The 15,787-nt window shown below is 44.9% G+C and overlaps 1 protein-coding gene across 2 annotated transcripts in view; it reads right to left on the bottom strand.

The window, feature by feature from the left end:
• Positions 1-15,787, bottom strand: part of KLHL3 (kelch like family member 3) — a 48,091-nt gene that overhangs the window by 15,496 nt on the left and 16,808 nt on the right. For both annotated transcript variants that reach the window (XM_021552283.3, XM_077786684.1), the window contains exons 5-8: positions 8,739-8,901; positions 6,037-6,146; positions 1,119-1,235; positions 3-152 (exon numbers count right to left, since the gene is read on the bottom strand). In XM_021552283.3, coding sequence (XP_021407958.1) covers positions 3-152; positions 1,119-1,235; positions 6,037-6,146; positions 8,739-8,901 — 540 coding nt within the window. The remainder of the gene's footprint in view (positions 1-2; positions 153-1,118; positions 1,236-6,036; positions 6,147-8,738; positions 8,902-15,787) is intronic.

Genomic DNA, 15,787 nt, shown 5'->3' with positions numbered 1-15,787 from the left:
ACCTTTGGCAAGCTAACAGGAGTCCTTGGCTTTGTCCTGGGATTCTTTATTAGTTGCCTTTGATCCAGAGGAAGCAAATGATATTTCATGGCTTCAATAAGGAAATCTTTACAGGTGTTGTTATTTTTGATTAAAGCTTCTTCTTCGACTGTCTGAGAACATGCACACACAACAAAGATCATTTACACTGGCACAGGTCACAAGGAGCTTTGTGGAAAGAACATGTAACCTGGAACTTCCCTTCAAATGTACCAACATTTTTTAAAAAATAAGTGCAGGAGACAAACACAGACTTCCAGCTCCTCCCAAAGAAGCACACGGAGCTTCTCCCTTTTTTCCAAGATCACTCACAAGAAGTATTTTTATCACCCTCTGCCAAACACTTGAGGCAGCAGAGGAGAATTCACCAGGAGTCTGGATACAAAGTAAGTGATTTCTTTTATCTGAGTCAGAATTTTTAAGGAGAGGCAGAATCTTTTATTCTATTAGAAGATACAGATGAAAGAAAACCAAAACCATGACAGATTCATCTTGTGAATACAGATTTTATGCCAATTGATTTTTTTAGACATATGATAAAAAAGCCCAAATGCCAACCCCTTCTTTGGGAATTCTCAGCTCATTATCTAGGCCCAGATCCCAGGAATTAATTTATGAAGAACAATCTCTAAGTCAGACTGAGTCAAAGAGTGCCTCCCTGCCAGCCACACAGACCCATATATATGCACAGCACACATCTTAAAGCACAATTATCACAGATTATGTGTTTCCATTATGATGTTTTGCCTGTGCATGACAGAAAAAAGCTGCACGAGCTTGTAACACCACCACTTCAGTATTTTCAGGGTGAAAAATCACAAGATATTCTCTTATCAATGTTTCCCCTAGAGGGACAGCAGCTCTGCTCTCAGCATTGCCTGGCAGAGCATGGGTCCCATTTTCAAGAAGGTTTCTGAAATGCACATTGATTTCAGAATCCACTCAGTTTTTGCTTTTATTCTTCTGTTTACAGACTCAGCAACAGACCAAATTACCCATTTTAGACACAAACAGCCAAGCCACTGATTAAGGAGCAACCAGCAGCTTAAGTGCAAGTGTTAATGACTTTGCAGACTAACCTGTACCAGGTAATCTCTGGGCAAAAGGGGCAGGCGAACATGTTCCATCAGCTTAGCCATGTGCTCTAAGCGAGATTCCTTCTCATAATTTATCCAAGAGATAACTGCTTCAAAGACCTACACAGATAAAGCACAATTAAATGGGGAAGTGACAACTTCCTTGCAGAGTCACCCACCCAAAATCAGCAGCATAGAGATTTCAGAGCATTGAAGGAAGAGGGTGTAAGATCTCAATCAGATATCAAAAAGCTGTGACTGCACAGAGCACAAGCAGTACATGCATGCTAACAAGCAGCTTCACATCTAGATGTGCTGTATCACTCCCAGAGCTAAGTGCATGTCCAGAACAATCATATACCTCTTGGACATTAGCACTGGAAGGCAGCCAGGAAACTTAACGAGCCTGCTGACATTTGCACTGGACATTATTCATGAAATCAGCCACAACAATTACTCTTGATAACAGAGATCTCCCTCCTCCAGGAGCCTGGCCACACAAAGTCACTACACTCATATTTAATCACCACACCAGTTCCACCAGCCCCCAGAAACCAAAAAAAAAAGTCTTGAGGACAAGTTTCCCACACACACAGGGCAAGCCCTGCCTGCAGCCATGGAGCCTCTGCACTGCCTGCATTGCTAAAAATACTCAGATACTCCAGCTGGGGAGCAAGGGCACGCTGGGCTTCTGGTCTGAACCAAAATCTACTTTTCCTTCCAGCTCCAGCTGGTTGAGATAAGCATCCAGAGCTGGAGTCCGTGACCAAGTGCTCACAAACACGCCATGGGCAGAGCCCTGGGACGCGCAGGCCGGGAGAAGCGCCCTGTGTATGAATATGCATATGCTTATGTAACTGTGAGCCTCACGCACAAAAGAAAGGCCTAAAAATGTCACCGGGAGCGAGAAAGGCTTCCTGAAACACCCAGCAAGGCAGGAAGAGGGGCTGATGCAGTCTCAGATGCTGCACAGCAGGATCTGGATCACTGCGGCCGAGTTTCCCCACAGAGCTAGAATTAAAATCTGACGCACAACCCACACCTACAGGCAACACTCCCCAAGCTCTCTCACTGCCCAGTTACTCAGGGGGGCTGAGCAGAGACCCAGTCTGTCCCGTGCTTCCCCCAAAAACATCCCTGGCCCTTCCCTCCAGCATGCCAGGCAAGCATCCTTGGTTTCAGCTTCCTTCCAGGGTCACCAAATGGTCAGGCCAATTTGCACAGATAATTATTTCTTTCTTTCCATCCTGCCCATCACTCCCCAAGAAACCATTTTGTTTGGTCCAAGGTCACTAATTTGACAAAATCAACCAAAAATGAGGGCACCATCTTTCAGTCCCCAATTGCTGCTGGTAAATGTATTTGCAGGAGGCCTTGGCAGACACATCCTGCCACAAAGAAGAAGGAAAGCAGAAAGGGGTTTCTTCCTCTTAGGCTAAACTATATACTTTTAAAATGCAGTAAAGCACCAGCCTCATTTCCTGTGCCAACAAAGTTCCTGCTGAACTGTTTGGAATTCAGGACACTGCAATGAGGATTTAAGCAACCCAACAGGGAGCAGTGTAATCAAACCACAGCAAATGCTGAGGAGAATAACCACTGCAGAGCTTTTATGTATTTTTAAATTAAAATAAATAAGCAAACAAACATTTTAACTTTGGCTATGAGGCCTTTAAAGTAGAAACTGGGTTGTTGTGAGATTTTTTTAATTGTAAATGAGTGTGGAAGGAGGATAAAGCAAACGTTTAGCCAACAAACAGGCTTTTCATTAACCTCTTCAGCACAAAGGCTGAGCTGCAGAACAGGTTAAAGGGCTGGGACATACTCAGCTACAGGTCAGGAGGACAGTGAACAATCTAAAGGAAGGTAAGGCAAATACCCTAGGAATGTGCATTAGGAATAAGCTGCTTCCTCGGTGCTGGCGTCCACTCCTGAGTCAGACAAGCACTGATGCTTCCCTGCTGTGCCTACTCTAAAAATAACTATTAAAAAAAAAAAAAAAAAAAAAAAAAAAAACCAGATTCTGGCACCTTCCGTTGGCTCTGATTCCTAATTTCAGAGAAGGGGAAAAGGGTTTAATCCAAGACAGCAATATCTCTATTTAAAGGCCACATCTGTTTCCAGTCCTGCTGTGCCCTCCCTCCACACACTGCAGACCCTGAGCAGCTGCTGCCACACCCCGGGACCCTCCAGCCATGCAGGACCTGCTGCCAGGGTGGGATGGACAAAGCAGTTGCCCACACAGCTTGATTTAGAGCTGAGGCATGGGCTGAGGTAGCAGCTGGCACCTGCCTGGCTGCAGGATCAGTCCCAAGCTTGGGAGAAATAAATTTCCCACTCTATGGAGAAGAAGGGTAAAAGCCTGGAATATCCCCTCTCTGCATACTGCCTAAGGAAAGAGTAAGCCCAGATGTTTTCCCAGCCTCTTCAGCCAAAACCCATTTGTTAGAGGCTCCCAAGAGTGAGGGCCAAACCTTGCATCAGCTTCTGCTGCATGTCAGCAGCATGAGACAATGAATCAATTACCAGACTCTGAGTAGAATCCCCAGTCCAAAAATCCCAACCCTCTGAAAAATTTCTTTAGCACTGTTCTGAGTTGGCAGGAGACTATTCTCAAGTCCCCCCACTTGATACATCTTTAATAAATAACAAATAATTACTATTTTTATATGATTTTTTACTTTGCAAACAGTAAAAAGAGCCAATTAGGTCAGGTACAGAAAACATTAGTAAAAATGTATTGTACTCTACTCAGCTATAGCAAAAAGAGAATGCAGGTACAACAAACCACTGCCCTTTTCTGAAAAGGCCTGTGCAACTGCAGAGGCTGGTACAACAAGGGGGATAAAAGAGAAAGAAGAAGAATCTTTGAGTGATGAGAAAATGCTGTCACCACTAGACAATTAAAATAGATGTCTGTGCTAGCAGAGAATTTTTGTCATCCTGATGGCCTAGGGGTATAAATAAGCCAAAATTGGTGAATATAAGTATATATTTTATTAGGCCAATTGGTATTAGTTGCAGAGTGGCAGAGGAAGGGGGAAACAAACAAATTCTTGAGGCATTCCAAGGGCAATTCTCCCTCCCTGATCCTGGCAGGGATCTAACACTTCCCAGTAATCCAGAGATGGCAATCCTCTGGTTTACAGGTACAGAACACGTATGAGAAGGGGAACGAGAAAACTCCTTGTGAAATCTGGCTGTGACAATTAAGCTGCCAGATTGCTGAAAGATTTTGCACATGCATACACACAGATATATGTGTGTATGTATAGACTGGTATACACACATATATACTTTTATATAATTTGTTTTATAACATGTATTTCAAACATTAGCAGATAGGAAGAATAGAAGTGAGGAAAAGGGCTTGTCTGTCATGAAGTTAACATGAAGCAGCAGCCTATGAGTCTGTCCTCAATTTCCAGCACTTCTTTGAACTCCAGCACATTTCACATTTATGTTCCATTCCCATTTTCTGCCTCTCTCCTGTTATTCAAGTCTGTTGTTTTGAACATGCAGCTTGTGCTTACATTTCCTTCCACTGCCTTGTATTCTCAACAATCTTTTCTTTTACAAGTTCTTTTACAGTCAGCTAAAGAAATACTGGGTTTGATTGTGTAAAGCTCAGATGAGGGAAGGAGCATTTTGATTCCCCTGGGCGCAAGGCCAATAAAAGCTTTTGAACAATGCTGCACAAGACTGGAAAAAATTGGTTACTAAACTTGCACTTCCCTTTGCAGGCTGCTTGGCTCAGGCAGAGGGGTTCTGCTGTTTGTGCCATTTGCTGTTTCCCCTGCTGGCCCTGCCCCAGGGGCACCTCGCAGCCCCTCGCCTGCGGAAACACGCCCGGAGCCTTGAGTTTGCTGGCTCAGGATCAGCAGGGAGCACCCCTGTGTCCACACCTCACATGGAGCAGGATTTCTGGGGAGTTTTACAGTCCCTCTGGGCCCAAGCACTTGCGTGTCTGCAGCCCAGAGGGCCTGAGAGGACAAGGGCACACGTGAGGATGTGCAGCACCACCCAGGTGCAGCCTCAGCCCACCCAAATGTGGGCATCCAATAAGAGCCCTGAAGTTACAAACCACACAGACCTCAAGCTCTTCTGTAGCCTCTCACAAGTGACCATTTACATTTAGGATCATGGATTAGTGGTGGAGATGGCAGTGCTGTGTTAGTGGTTGGTCTCAATGATCTTAAATGTCTTTTCCAGCGTTACTGATTCTGTGACTTTACAATCTCCCCACAGTGCCAATTTGGAGATGAGCTGAAGGACTGGAAGCACGTGTCTGTCCCCAGGAACCTGCAGCAGGTCATGCAAGAAACTCAGACCAGAGAATGGAGCTGGAGGTGACTGAGCACCATAAACACTGCTCACCCTTCTCCCCAGGACTCCAGACTACACAAGGTGCACCAAATGTTTCAACCACAAAAACAGTACCAACCAGTGCCTTTCTCCCCTTTTTTACTAAAAACACTGAAGATAATAGAAAAATATTTCCTTCCTTCCTTTTGGTTCTGGGCTTCCTTTTGTTTGTCTAGTCAACATGCAACAGAAGCCAATATTCCTCCCTCGCCTAATGAAATTCCCTTTTTTTTTGAGGTTTTACAGCAGGTATTAAATGCTTTACACAACAGCAGATGGGAGTTTTCTAGTTTTCCAGAGAGAGAAAGTAGTTGGTTGTGAGCCCCAGGGCTTTTAGCATGATATGGATCTGAGAGTCATAACTTCCTGCAAAGAACAACCAAGTGAAGGTCATTTTTATGTTCCTTTAGGATTCACATTATTTTAATTTTCCTTTCCACATGATCTCTGTTGGAGAATGGCCCCAAAGGAGCATATCATGATAACAGTTCCTGGTGTAAGATCTAGAAACATGCCAGCATTCTTACATTCATTCTTGCTATACAATTTACTGTACCTTTTCTTCAGAGGAGACTGTGAGCTTGTCACTTGATATTAAACTGCAAACCTGGTCCAGACTAAGGCTAAGAAATTCTTCTCCTAGCATCACCTCAGGGAAGTGCTGCTCTGTTCAACAAATGAAAAGGGGGAACAGAAAATTATAATGAAATCCATGTTTTCAGTCAGTGGAAGGACCACAGCACTCAGAGAACAGCTCTGAGCAGCCAAGACAGACCCACAGCAGCTGTGAGTGGAACACAGGCAGAAACCAGCCTCAGAGCAGGATAAAGAAACACGTTATTTCAAGCAGCACCAGCCCCATTAAATACTTTCATAAATGCCAATAAACTTTCTGAAAAGCCACTGAGAATATTCCAGTGGCAAATACAGTTAAAAGTGGAAATTGAGACAACAGCCAATGTCCAAAGTAGTAAATAACCTGGCCACCCCAGCATCCACCTTCCCAGCAGTTTACCCCTTTCCACTTCAGCCTGCAATTGTACAAATCTCTATTTCTCCCTTTTTTTGCCTCCAGATCCCTCCATACTGTAACTGTGGGAGCCACTTGAAAACAAAAAGCATGAATATAACCTCAAACTGGAAGAATTATGATTGAGCATCATCAAATCTGTCAAGCTTTATATCTAGCCAACAGGCACACAAAATAATCACTTCCTAGAAAATAATTTCTAGGTCAAATATGTCATTAGCCAGCTGCAGCAATTTTAGTTTTGCAAGAATTTCTTACATATACTGCCAATTTAATCTCACCTGTCACTTGCTAAGTCCCACTTATCTTTGGCTGAATTACAGAAACATGAATCTCAGGCACTTTATCTGAAGCAGCTTCTTTCAAGTTCTAATTCTGTAGCTTTGAGAAGCTCAGACCCCTCTATCCAAAAAGCTCTCTCTGCAGCAAGATCTGCCTTGAGTTTTCACATCTGCAAAGTGCTTTGCCTGACAAAAAGCAGCACCACAGGGACATGAGCTGGCCTAACTTACAGAGAGGAGTTTTTTTGAGCCCCTGAACAGCCCCTCATCAAAGCTGTTGCTGCAGAGTTGGACTCTGGACTTGGACTCCCCAGTCACAGACCCTCCTTGCTCTGCTGAGGACCAAAACCTCACATCTAAGCCAAAGGCTCTGATTAAAAATAGCAGAATGTGGATAAAGTTTAATATTTTGTTATGCTGGAAATATATGTATGATCTAATGACCTCTTTAGGCCTTAAATATTTAAGGGGCAGGAAACACTCGCCACACAATAAGCTGGATGCACTCTGACTTCTGGGCAAAATCTCATATTCATTCATTCTGGACTTGCATCTGGCAGAAGAAAGGTATTTGATCTCTCGTTATTAGTTGGAAGTGAAGGAGAATATTTACTGATTTTAATAAAGGAACTGGTGCCTGCATCAAGAAAGCTCCTTCGCCTACTAAAGTTATCCATTGGCCAGGACTCAGCATTTCTCAAGTAACTGAGCTCATACATGCATGGACTCTTGAGCTTGGGGACTTCTGTCTTGGTTTAAGGCTGTTACATAAACAACATAGTGAAAAGAATTTTAATGGCATTTTTATTAATGGAGTTCCATTAACATTACATGGGCTGCTGTACTAACTGGGACCTATGAAGGCCAATAAAACAACAAAGCAGACCTTCTAATTGCCAAACAACCAAATAAATATACAGTGAATGCACTGCTTGTTGGGTTAAAGATTAAACAGGGCCTGGAAACAAGGATAATGAGATATTACAAGCAAGCTTTTATAAAATTAACCATTCCTTCCAGGGTACCTTTTCCTCCAGGGGATAATACAGCCAGAGCAGCTGAAAAGGTTTTAGTTTTATTTGCAAGAGAATAGGGGAGGACTCAATGGATAAATTTTGATTCCACTGAGCCTACTTTGTCCAATTAAGGACAAAATTGTTAAAAAAGAAAATGTTGCAGGATAGAGCAGGTGCTCTGGGAAACAGCAGGTGTATGTGTCCCTATACAGATTATCAGAAAACAGAAAAACAAACTGGGAGAAAACTATTAGCTTCTCCCAAGCAGAGGTCAAGGGCAACTCTGCTGGAGGAGACTGGAAAATGCTGGGGAATTCAAAGCTTGGGGCTGGCTGAAAAAGCTTTACATTTATGATGCAGAGGAGAAATGCTGAAAGCCATTGCCTGCACCTACTTACTGCAACCAAACACATCCACTCCCAAAGAAACATGAGCCTATCCTCCCTTGGGGCAAGGGGCCTTTGCTGCACAGATCAGAGCCTCAGACTGCATGGCAATTTTAGCTGTGTTCCAGCTCCCACCCCCAGGATTTGACTTGGCCCAGAGCCATTCATTCCCACACTGGAAATGCCCAGCAGTGCCTGCTGCTCTCCCAGGGCAGGGTCCGTGGAGAGGACACAGCACCAACGCCGAGCTGTTCAACAGCACACCAAGAGCCTCTAGGATCACATTCAGGAACTGTTCTGTGGGCTGAGATCCAGAGGATCAGCCTTTTTTACCTCCTAAACTCCTTTTATACCTCCTAAGGTGCTCCCCTGCGACCAAACCACGTTTCACAACTTGCATCATCACAGAAAGTCGCGAGCCCAGAGCTAAACAAAGCATTCCCTTCCTGCCCTAAACCAGAAGTCTGGAGACACCAAGCAGGAGGTGCTCAGGCTCAGGGTGCTGCAGGAGCAGGGTCAGCTGCCCGGGCAGAGCCTCCCCTCACCTGCGTAGGCGTTGGCCTGCTGCAGCAGCTCGCTGCAGGCGTGCACGTCGGCAAAAGCGCGGATGCCAAGGCAGTTCGTGGGATGCAGCTGGGACTGAAGGAAGTCACAGCAGTTCTTTCTAACATCCATCAGTTGCAGTAAGCTGGCAGCCGGCAATAAAACCTGCAAAGGCACGAGAGGGGAATGCAAGTGAGTAACAAGGAGTGATTTCACAGCTTGCACAAACTGGAGGCAATTCCCTTCCAGACAGGGACGCATCCCTGTGGGGTTATGAGAGGGAAGGTTCAAGTCTTAGCTCTAGCCATATGCAGAAGATCCCTGTTCATGCTCTGAGACGTGAAAATGACTATCCTGCACTAGGCTATAAGTGGAACTCTTCTCACAGCTTCTCCCCACAAGACCTCAAGGCAAAACGAGGACAAGGTAGAAACAACCATGCTTCTGAATGCTCCTGAATTTCTGGCTTTGCTGCAGGTAGGTCCTGCACACAGATTTTTTTTTTTTTTCCCCAAAAGGCTTTATATTATTTATAAGCACTGCCACCAAATTCAAAGCCCATAGCAGCCCAACAGTCCTCAAAACCCTGGACTTTGTTACTTCCAACAAAACCTTATTGCCTTGGACCGATCCGGCAGAGCTTGTGAGGAGGATGCCCAAGCAGTCATGTAAGAGAGGGGGCTCCCAGAAGCTCGAGCAGGTTTTGATGACAGCAAAGCTCTTGGGAAAGACAGGTCCAACTATTCAAATCAGCAGCTCTCATTTGCACTTACACAAAATGCTGGGGACACTTGTGGATCATGGCTGCATCTGAATATGAGGTACTGCTTTGCACCTCCAAAACTAAGCACAGAAAAAGAAGACAGAAATGGATGACAAATGTGACATCTGCTGGAAAAAAACACCTTTGAGGTCAGCAAGGAGGACAGGAAGTAGAAAACAAAATCCATCAGGACATTACAGCCCGTGACATCAGCTACTTCCTTTCTTATTTCCAACAGCAACTGCAGACGTGTCTTATTCCAGCTCTTTCATAGCTCTGGCTGCCTCACACATGTCCTTCCAACTGGGCATCTGTGCTCACCATCTGAGCACACATTTCCGGAAAGTTATTGCCAACTCAAAAAAAAAAATAAGCAGCTGTTAAACAAAACAAATAAGTTAACAGCATTACCTCCCTGGATCTCAATGGCAGCAAAGGGATAAAGATGGTCCCTCCCTGTCCCTGCCACCACAGTCGCATTTCACACCAGGGCAGGACACTCAGAGCTTGCTCCAGGTCTTTCTAAGCAACTGATGTGTTCCACTCCAACCCAGCTGTACAGTGGCTGACTGCTGCCAAGCAGCCACCCCAACAGGCAACAATAAAAAGAGAAGTCAATTAACCCAGGAGCCTGTTTTGGCCCAAGACTCTTGATGCAGGAGGAGATTAGTTTGTGGCTTTGATTAAGTCAAGATAGCAATGCCCTAGGATTTTGAAACCTGGCTGTGAACCATTTTCTTTCTAGCTGAACCATTTCTGAACACTTGAGCCACATAAGGGCTTTGGGTAGCCAAGTCAGACTCCATGCAAACCATCTCTGGCTATAGACCAGCCAGAGCCTCCTCTGTGCACCCCATCCACCCAGGATGCATCCCTGCCAGTCCAGGTGGGCTGCTTACCTCTGCTGTCTGGGATGTGGCCTCAGACCAAAAGGAACTCACTGCCATCCCCACATGCACCAGCCCCTGGACAAGCCCATGCTGCTGTTATGGCCTGTGCTGGCTCGGGAAGCAGTGCAGAAGGAGCCTTACACCACTTCAGCCTTCAGGAAAGGGGCACTATCATACAGCACTTCTCAGAAACAGGATACACAAAAGCCTATCAAGAGATGAGGGGATTTTCTCTTTCTTATTTCCCAGCTGAATGTCTCAACACTCATCTTGTTTTTACCAGGGAAGGCAAAAAGCAAGCAAAGGATTTCCGTGAGAACAAAGTCTGTTTCCTTTAGAAATAACAAGAGGAAATGCCCTGCCTAAACATGCAGCAGAACCAAACTGCAACCCCATTAATATCCAGGCAAGTTACTCACATGGGTCTGGATTCGGCTCCTAATATTTGAACTCCAGCAGCCATGAATGATTTTGTGAGAGCTGGCTTCTCTACCAGATCTGCCTCCAAATCAAAACCCACTCATTTTTTTGAAACTATATCAAAATTATCAGCTATTACTACTGAGACTGGCTGCTTTGCTTAATTTATGTCCAGAGCTTCATCTATGGGGTGTGTGTCTAAAGATAGATATACATATATATACATATATATATCCAGCTGTGCTCTGCAGACTCCACACAAATTTCAAGTTTTACACACATTGTCTGGGCAATTATTTCCATAGACCTTTTATGTCTCTAAACTAGAAATATCTTTCAGCCAAAAGTGCTCTGTATATATAAGGTTCATTCATTAATGCTGGACTGCAGAGGCTGGGGTTAGTTCCCTACTGTGACAGAGTTTACAGGTAGCCTTGGCCAAGAGTTAACTTACATTATTCCTGCTCTGAAAAACTGGAAAAGGAGCATTTCCCCTAGGCAAGGGATGTATTAAAGCTTATAAACAGCTTTGACAATTTGGTTAAATTGGAGGCCAAATAAAAGTACTGGCTGTAAGCCTCAGCTGCACATCCAGGGCCACAGCTGGGACTGCACATCTGCCCAAACAGGGAGACAGCTCCCAGGCACCTGCCCAGGGGAACCTGTGACCAGAGAAACAAATGGATTTTGTGCTTGCAAGGCAGGTAAAATCAGTTTTTAACAAGCTGCTCTGAACAGCACAAATAGTGGAGATAAAACTACATCAGCATAATGTGGCTTTTGAGTGCAAGGGTGGCAATCAAGCTTTATTACACCCCAGCTGCTCCCAGGCAGCACATGGGCTCAACAACAGTACTTCCACTTAAATGCTGCACCTGAGGTGAAACAGCCCAGACAGAGGAAGGTGTGACAGCATCAGGGAGTCAAAAAACATTGTCAGGAACAGGAGACAGACAAAGAACGTAGAGATGAGAGCGAAAACAAGGGAACAACTGGCAACTTCACTCCTGAGCTACCTTCTGCAACTTCAGACACACCATCCCTCAGTTTAAACAGTGAAATAAAAAAGTGAACATATGCATCAGGCACAACACAGTGCTCTGGTGCCACATCCACAAGTTTCTCCTCAGCTTCCTATTAGGCCAAGCCAATTTAAAAGACTTCCTATAGGTTTAAGGAAGGGCCTCCAGTCCAGAGGAGTCAGCCCTGCAATGGACCAGGGACCTCAGCACCCCAAGGAGATGCACAGCAAGGAGCTTTGGCTCCAGGGAGGAACACAGCCCTAATTTATTGCTGAAAGGGGCTGTACCTCACCCTGGGCTTGCACCTACTACTGCTGCAGCTTTTGGACTGAACAGGGGGAAGAAAGATGGACTGACTGACCCATTTATAAACCCTTTATCATCAAAAGGGAACTTGCCAGAGAACTCTCTTTCCTTGCTGTGAACTCCTAAGTGCACAGGGAAAGCTGAGGTGCAGAAGCACTTCTGGAACAGAAATAGTGCAGCTCCTAGAAATTCTTTTTTCCTCTTTTCTTGAGATATTTTTTATGACAATTACTATGGCTGCAAAGCTGACAGGTTCAATATCTACTTCCTCCAGAGAGCTGATTTCAGATTTGTTCTCTGTGTATCAGCCATATCTCAAACTGTGGCAGTACACAAGGACACCACGCATGTGGTCCTTGGCACATCATTCCTAACAACTTAATTGTGAAACCAGGCTAATCAGGACTTTTTCCAGGGAATCATTACAACCTGAATGATTATGACTTTCTTAATTGGGAGGGCACTTCTCAGACTGCCTGCCAGTAATGAAGTGTCACAGGTAAGGCTGGTTGGGACACCCTAAGGAGGGACTGTGTTCACTGTCTAGAGCCAGAGGTCCAGGCATTTTCCCAGGACTGCCTAGGACAGGGAAGGACCTGCTCCCAAATCTCTTCATTCAGCTCTGCTCAAGGACACCATGAAGAGCTTCTCCATCACTGAGCCAGCAGGTTTGGTATGAAAGTTGGAAAGCAGGCTGCAATGTAACCACTTCAGCTTCAAAATCAAGACATATTTGAAAAATTCAGGTAATTCATATGTTAAAAGCACCAGCTACCTCTCACATGTAGAGAGCAGCAGACCCTGTGCTTATTTTTATTTGTGTTTACAATTTTCATTGAGATCAGCCAGGAACCTGAGCATCTGTGAAGTTCCCTGAGACACTCACTTTAATTTTCCTTCCTTTTACAGAAACTGCATGACACAACTTCCTTCTAAATAAATGTATCAAGCTCACCTTCAAATGAATGAGGTCTTCATATCATGCACATCAAAATTTACAACCAACCTTGATGTGGGATGCAACGGAGGAGGATCAACAGAAGGCAGCAGGTGTAGAAATCCCAGGATGGATTTTCCTGAAACTACAGCATGACTGCAACAAAGACAGAAATTCTGTCTCTGCTCCATGCCTTCCAAACAAGTGGGAGGCTTAATCCCAAATACATGTTCACAGGTACAACTTCTCTATCATCCATCATCCCTGAGCCTTCCTACTGCTGCACCTATATTGCCTTGGAAGTTCCAATAGATAAAGCACGATTGCATTTGTTGGGGTAATTCTCACCCATGTACCCCAGCAGGGTTAGAATAGAGTAATCCCTCCACACGGGCTCAGGATGAGCTGAAAATCCCCTTTGCCTGCACATCTGGGACATAATCTTGAGCAGGAATTGGATGACTACCCCCAGGACCTCACTACATAGATGATGACTGGAACTGACTTGGACAGGCTTGGCCCCTGGTACACATAACTATCCTTACATAAAAAAAAAACAAAAGACCCTGTGTCATTTCATTGCACAATCAGCTCCACAAATATGTGCTTAGGAAAAGAGTCTCGCTTCCTGAGCCTATACCAGGCCTATAAAGCAAAAAAAAAAAAAAAAAAAAAAATCACAGGTTTCCTTTAGAAAAGAAACAACAAAAGAAGTTGTTCAAAGGCTTCTTTTTGTGAAGGGCTGGGCACTGCTCAGCATTCAAACACACTTAGGAACATTCATTCTGCACTCCATGCTACCTTTGCTGTTCATCTTTTTCTCAGTTCTATCCTGCTCTGATCTTATTTTTCTCACTGCCAAGACAGTGTCTTTTCATTTATTCACAAGTTTTGATATCTTGGCTGCATCTGCTCAGTCAATACCATTGAGCAACTTTTTTTTCTTTTCATAATTTCTACAATGACATAACCTGGCACCTGTACCCAGAAATTGCTTCTTCCAGCTACTGAGGAAGTCTGAAGAACTCCTTTCAAAAAGCACCCTTGCCCAGCTAGAGATTCAGAACATATGACAAGGAAACAGGAGAGCTCAGGAGATACCTGCTGGGAAAAGAGAAAGTCTCACTGTGCTCAAGCAGGGCTGCAAAAAAATATTCCTAAAACAGCACAGACAGGCACTACTGAGGTGTCCTTCCAGATGGATGCATGGATGGATGGGTGGATGGATGACCCAAAGCTGTGCAGCAGGAGGATGTGGTGACACAAGGGACCAAACCTGCTCACTTCTTTCTATCACTGACACTGCTAATTCAGATTAGAGACTACAAGGAGCTTAATTTTTGTTGTTTTTAGCCCTTACTTCATGTGAAACTTTCCAATAAATCACAGAATATTCACTTCTGTAACCTTTTCTTCTTGTGGCTAAAGGTGAATATTTACCTGTTTATGGCATTTTGTTCAGAGTAAAACACCCAGGGACAGGATACAGATTTCTCTTTCTATTGGTTTCATAACACAATTAAATTCCATTAAGCATCTTCAGCACAAACACTTTAAACATGTAATAAAATTTAAACTAATCAGTTAATCTTGCAGTAGATCAGCTTCATTTCTTAGCTTCTATGAATTAATTTACCTCTAGCCTGAAGAGTTAATCACAGAGTGGATATTGAAATAAATGCTGCAGTAAAAGGACCTGCTTTACCAGACTGGGGAAAAACACTTAGTATTCAAAACTTACATTTTTTTATCTTACTGTCTGAGAGATGAAAGCCAAAATGTAGCCAGGGATCTGCTTTAACTCCCTGTAATCCCTGGGCCACAGAAGGCAGGCTTTGGTTATGTTTTACTAAAAATTATGGCTGTCTAGTCACTCAGGAAAGGCAACACCTGGACTTTCACAGACTTTTTGGGCAGGATGGGGCTGTCTCTCCAGCCTGCTCCAGCTCCCACAGCACTGCTCACACCTGGTGCAGCTGGAGCACCAAAACTCTCCCCTGGGAAAGCAGCAGGGTCACTGCCCAAACCCCATCCACAGCAGGCTCAGCAGATGGGATCCCAAGCTCTGCACACCCCACGTGCCAAGTGGGAGCTTCTGGAGCCCAGCAGCGTGGAAGGAAAGGACACCTTTCATAAATCACATGGATACAGCCTCCATACTTCCCACAGAAACAGGGAAATGTACAGCCCAAGGGTGTGTAGATGCCATTTCTCCTCCAGCAGTGGGAGATCCCAGAGGTGCAAGGAGCTCCCTCCCAGTCCCCCACTGAGTGATGTGGTGCCAGCTCCTGATGACCCTGCTGTGGGTCACACACAGCCAGGCCAAGCCACCCACAGTGGGTTTGAGTCCCACTCCTTTGCCATAGGGCACCTCAAAGGTCTCCCCACTGATGGCTCCCAGCCTCGCTGCAGGGCAACCAGGCTCCACACTCCTACCACTGTGACACTGCCAGGGTGAGAGCACATCAAACAGTCACACTGGTAAAACCAGAGGGCAGAAGGGACAAGAAAAGGTCCCCACAGATTCAGGTCACGAAGGATGGCAAAGGGCTGCACTGCAAAGTGGGACCAGCTCAGGGGCTTGGCCAAGCTCCTGGACAGGGCAGCAGGAACCTGTGCTCTGCCCGAGGGGTCAGAGCAGAAGAGCTCACAGCAAGAACCTCGTTTCAAGCAGAACCAGTCTAATTTTGCTGTGTTAATTAGGTCAACAAAA

Source organism: Lonchura striata, chromosome 15, assembly GCF_046129695.1.
Source record: "Lonchura striata isolate bLonStr1 chromosome 15, bLonStr1.mat, whole genome shotgun sequence".
NCBI lineage: Eukaryota > Metazoa > Chordata > Aves > Passeriformes > Estrildidae > Lonchura > Lonchura striata.
Note: the sequence above shows the minus strand (reverse complement) of the source record. Positions and strands in the feature narration are given on the sequence as shown.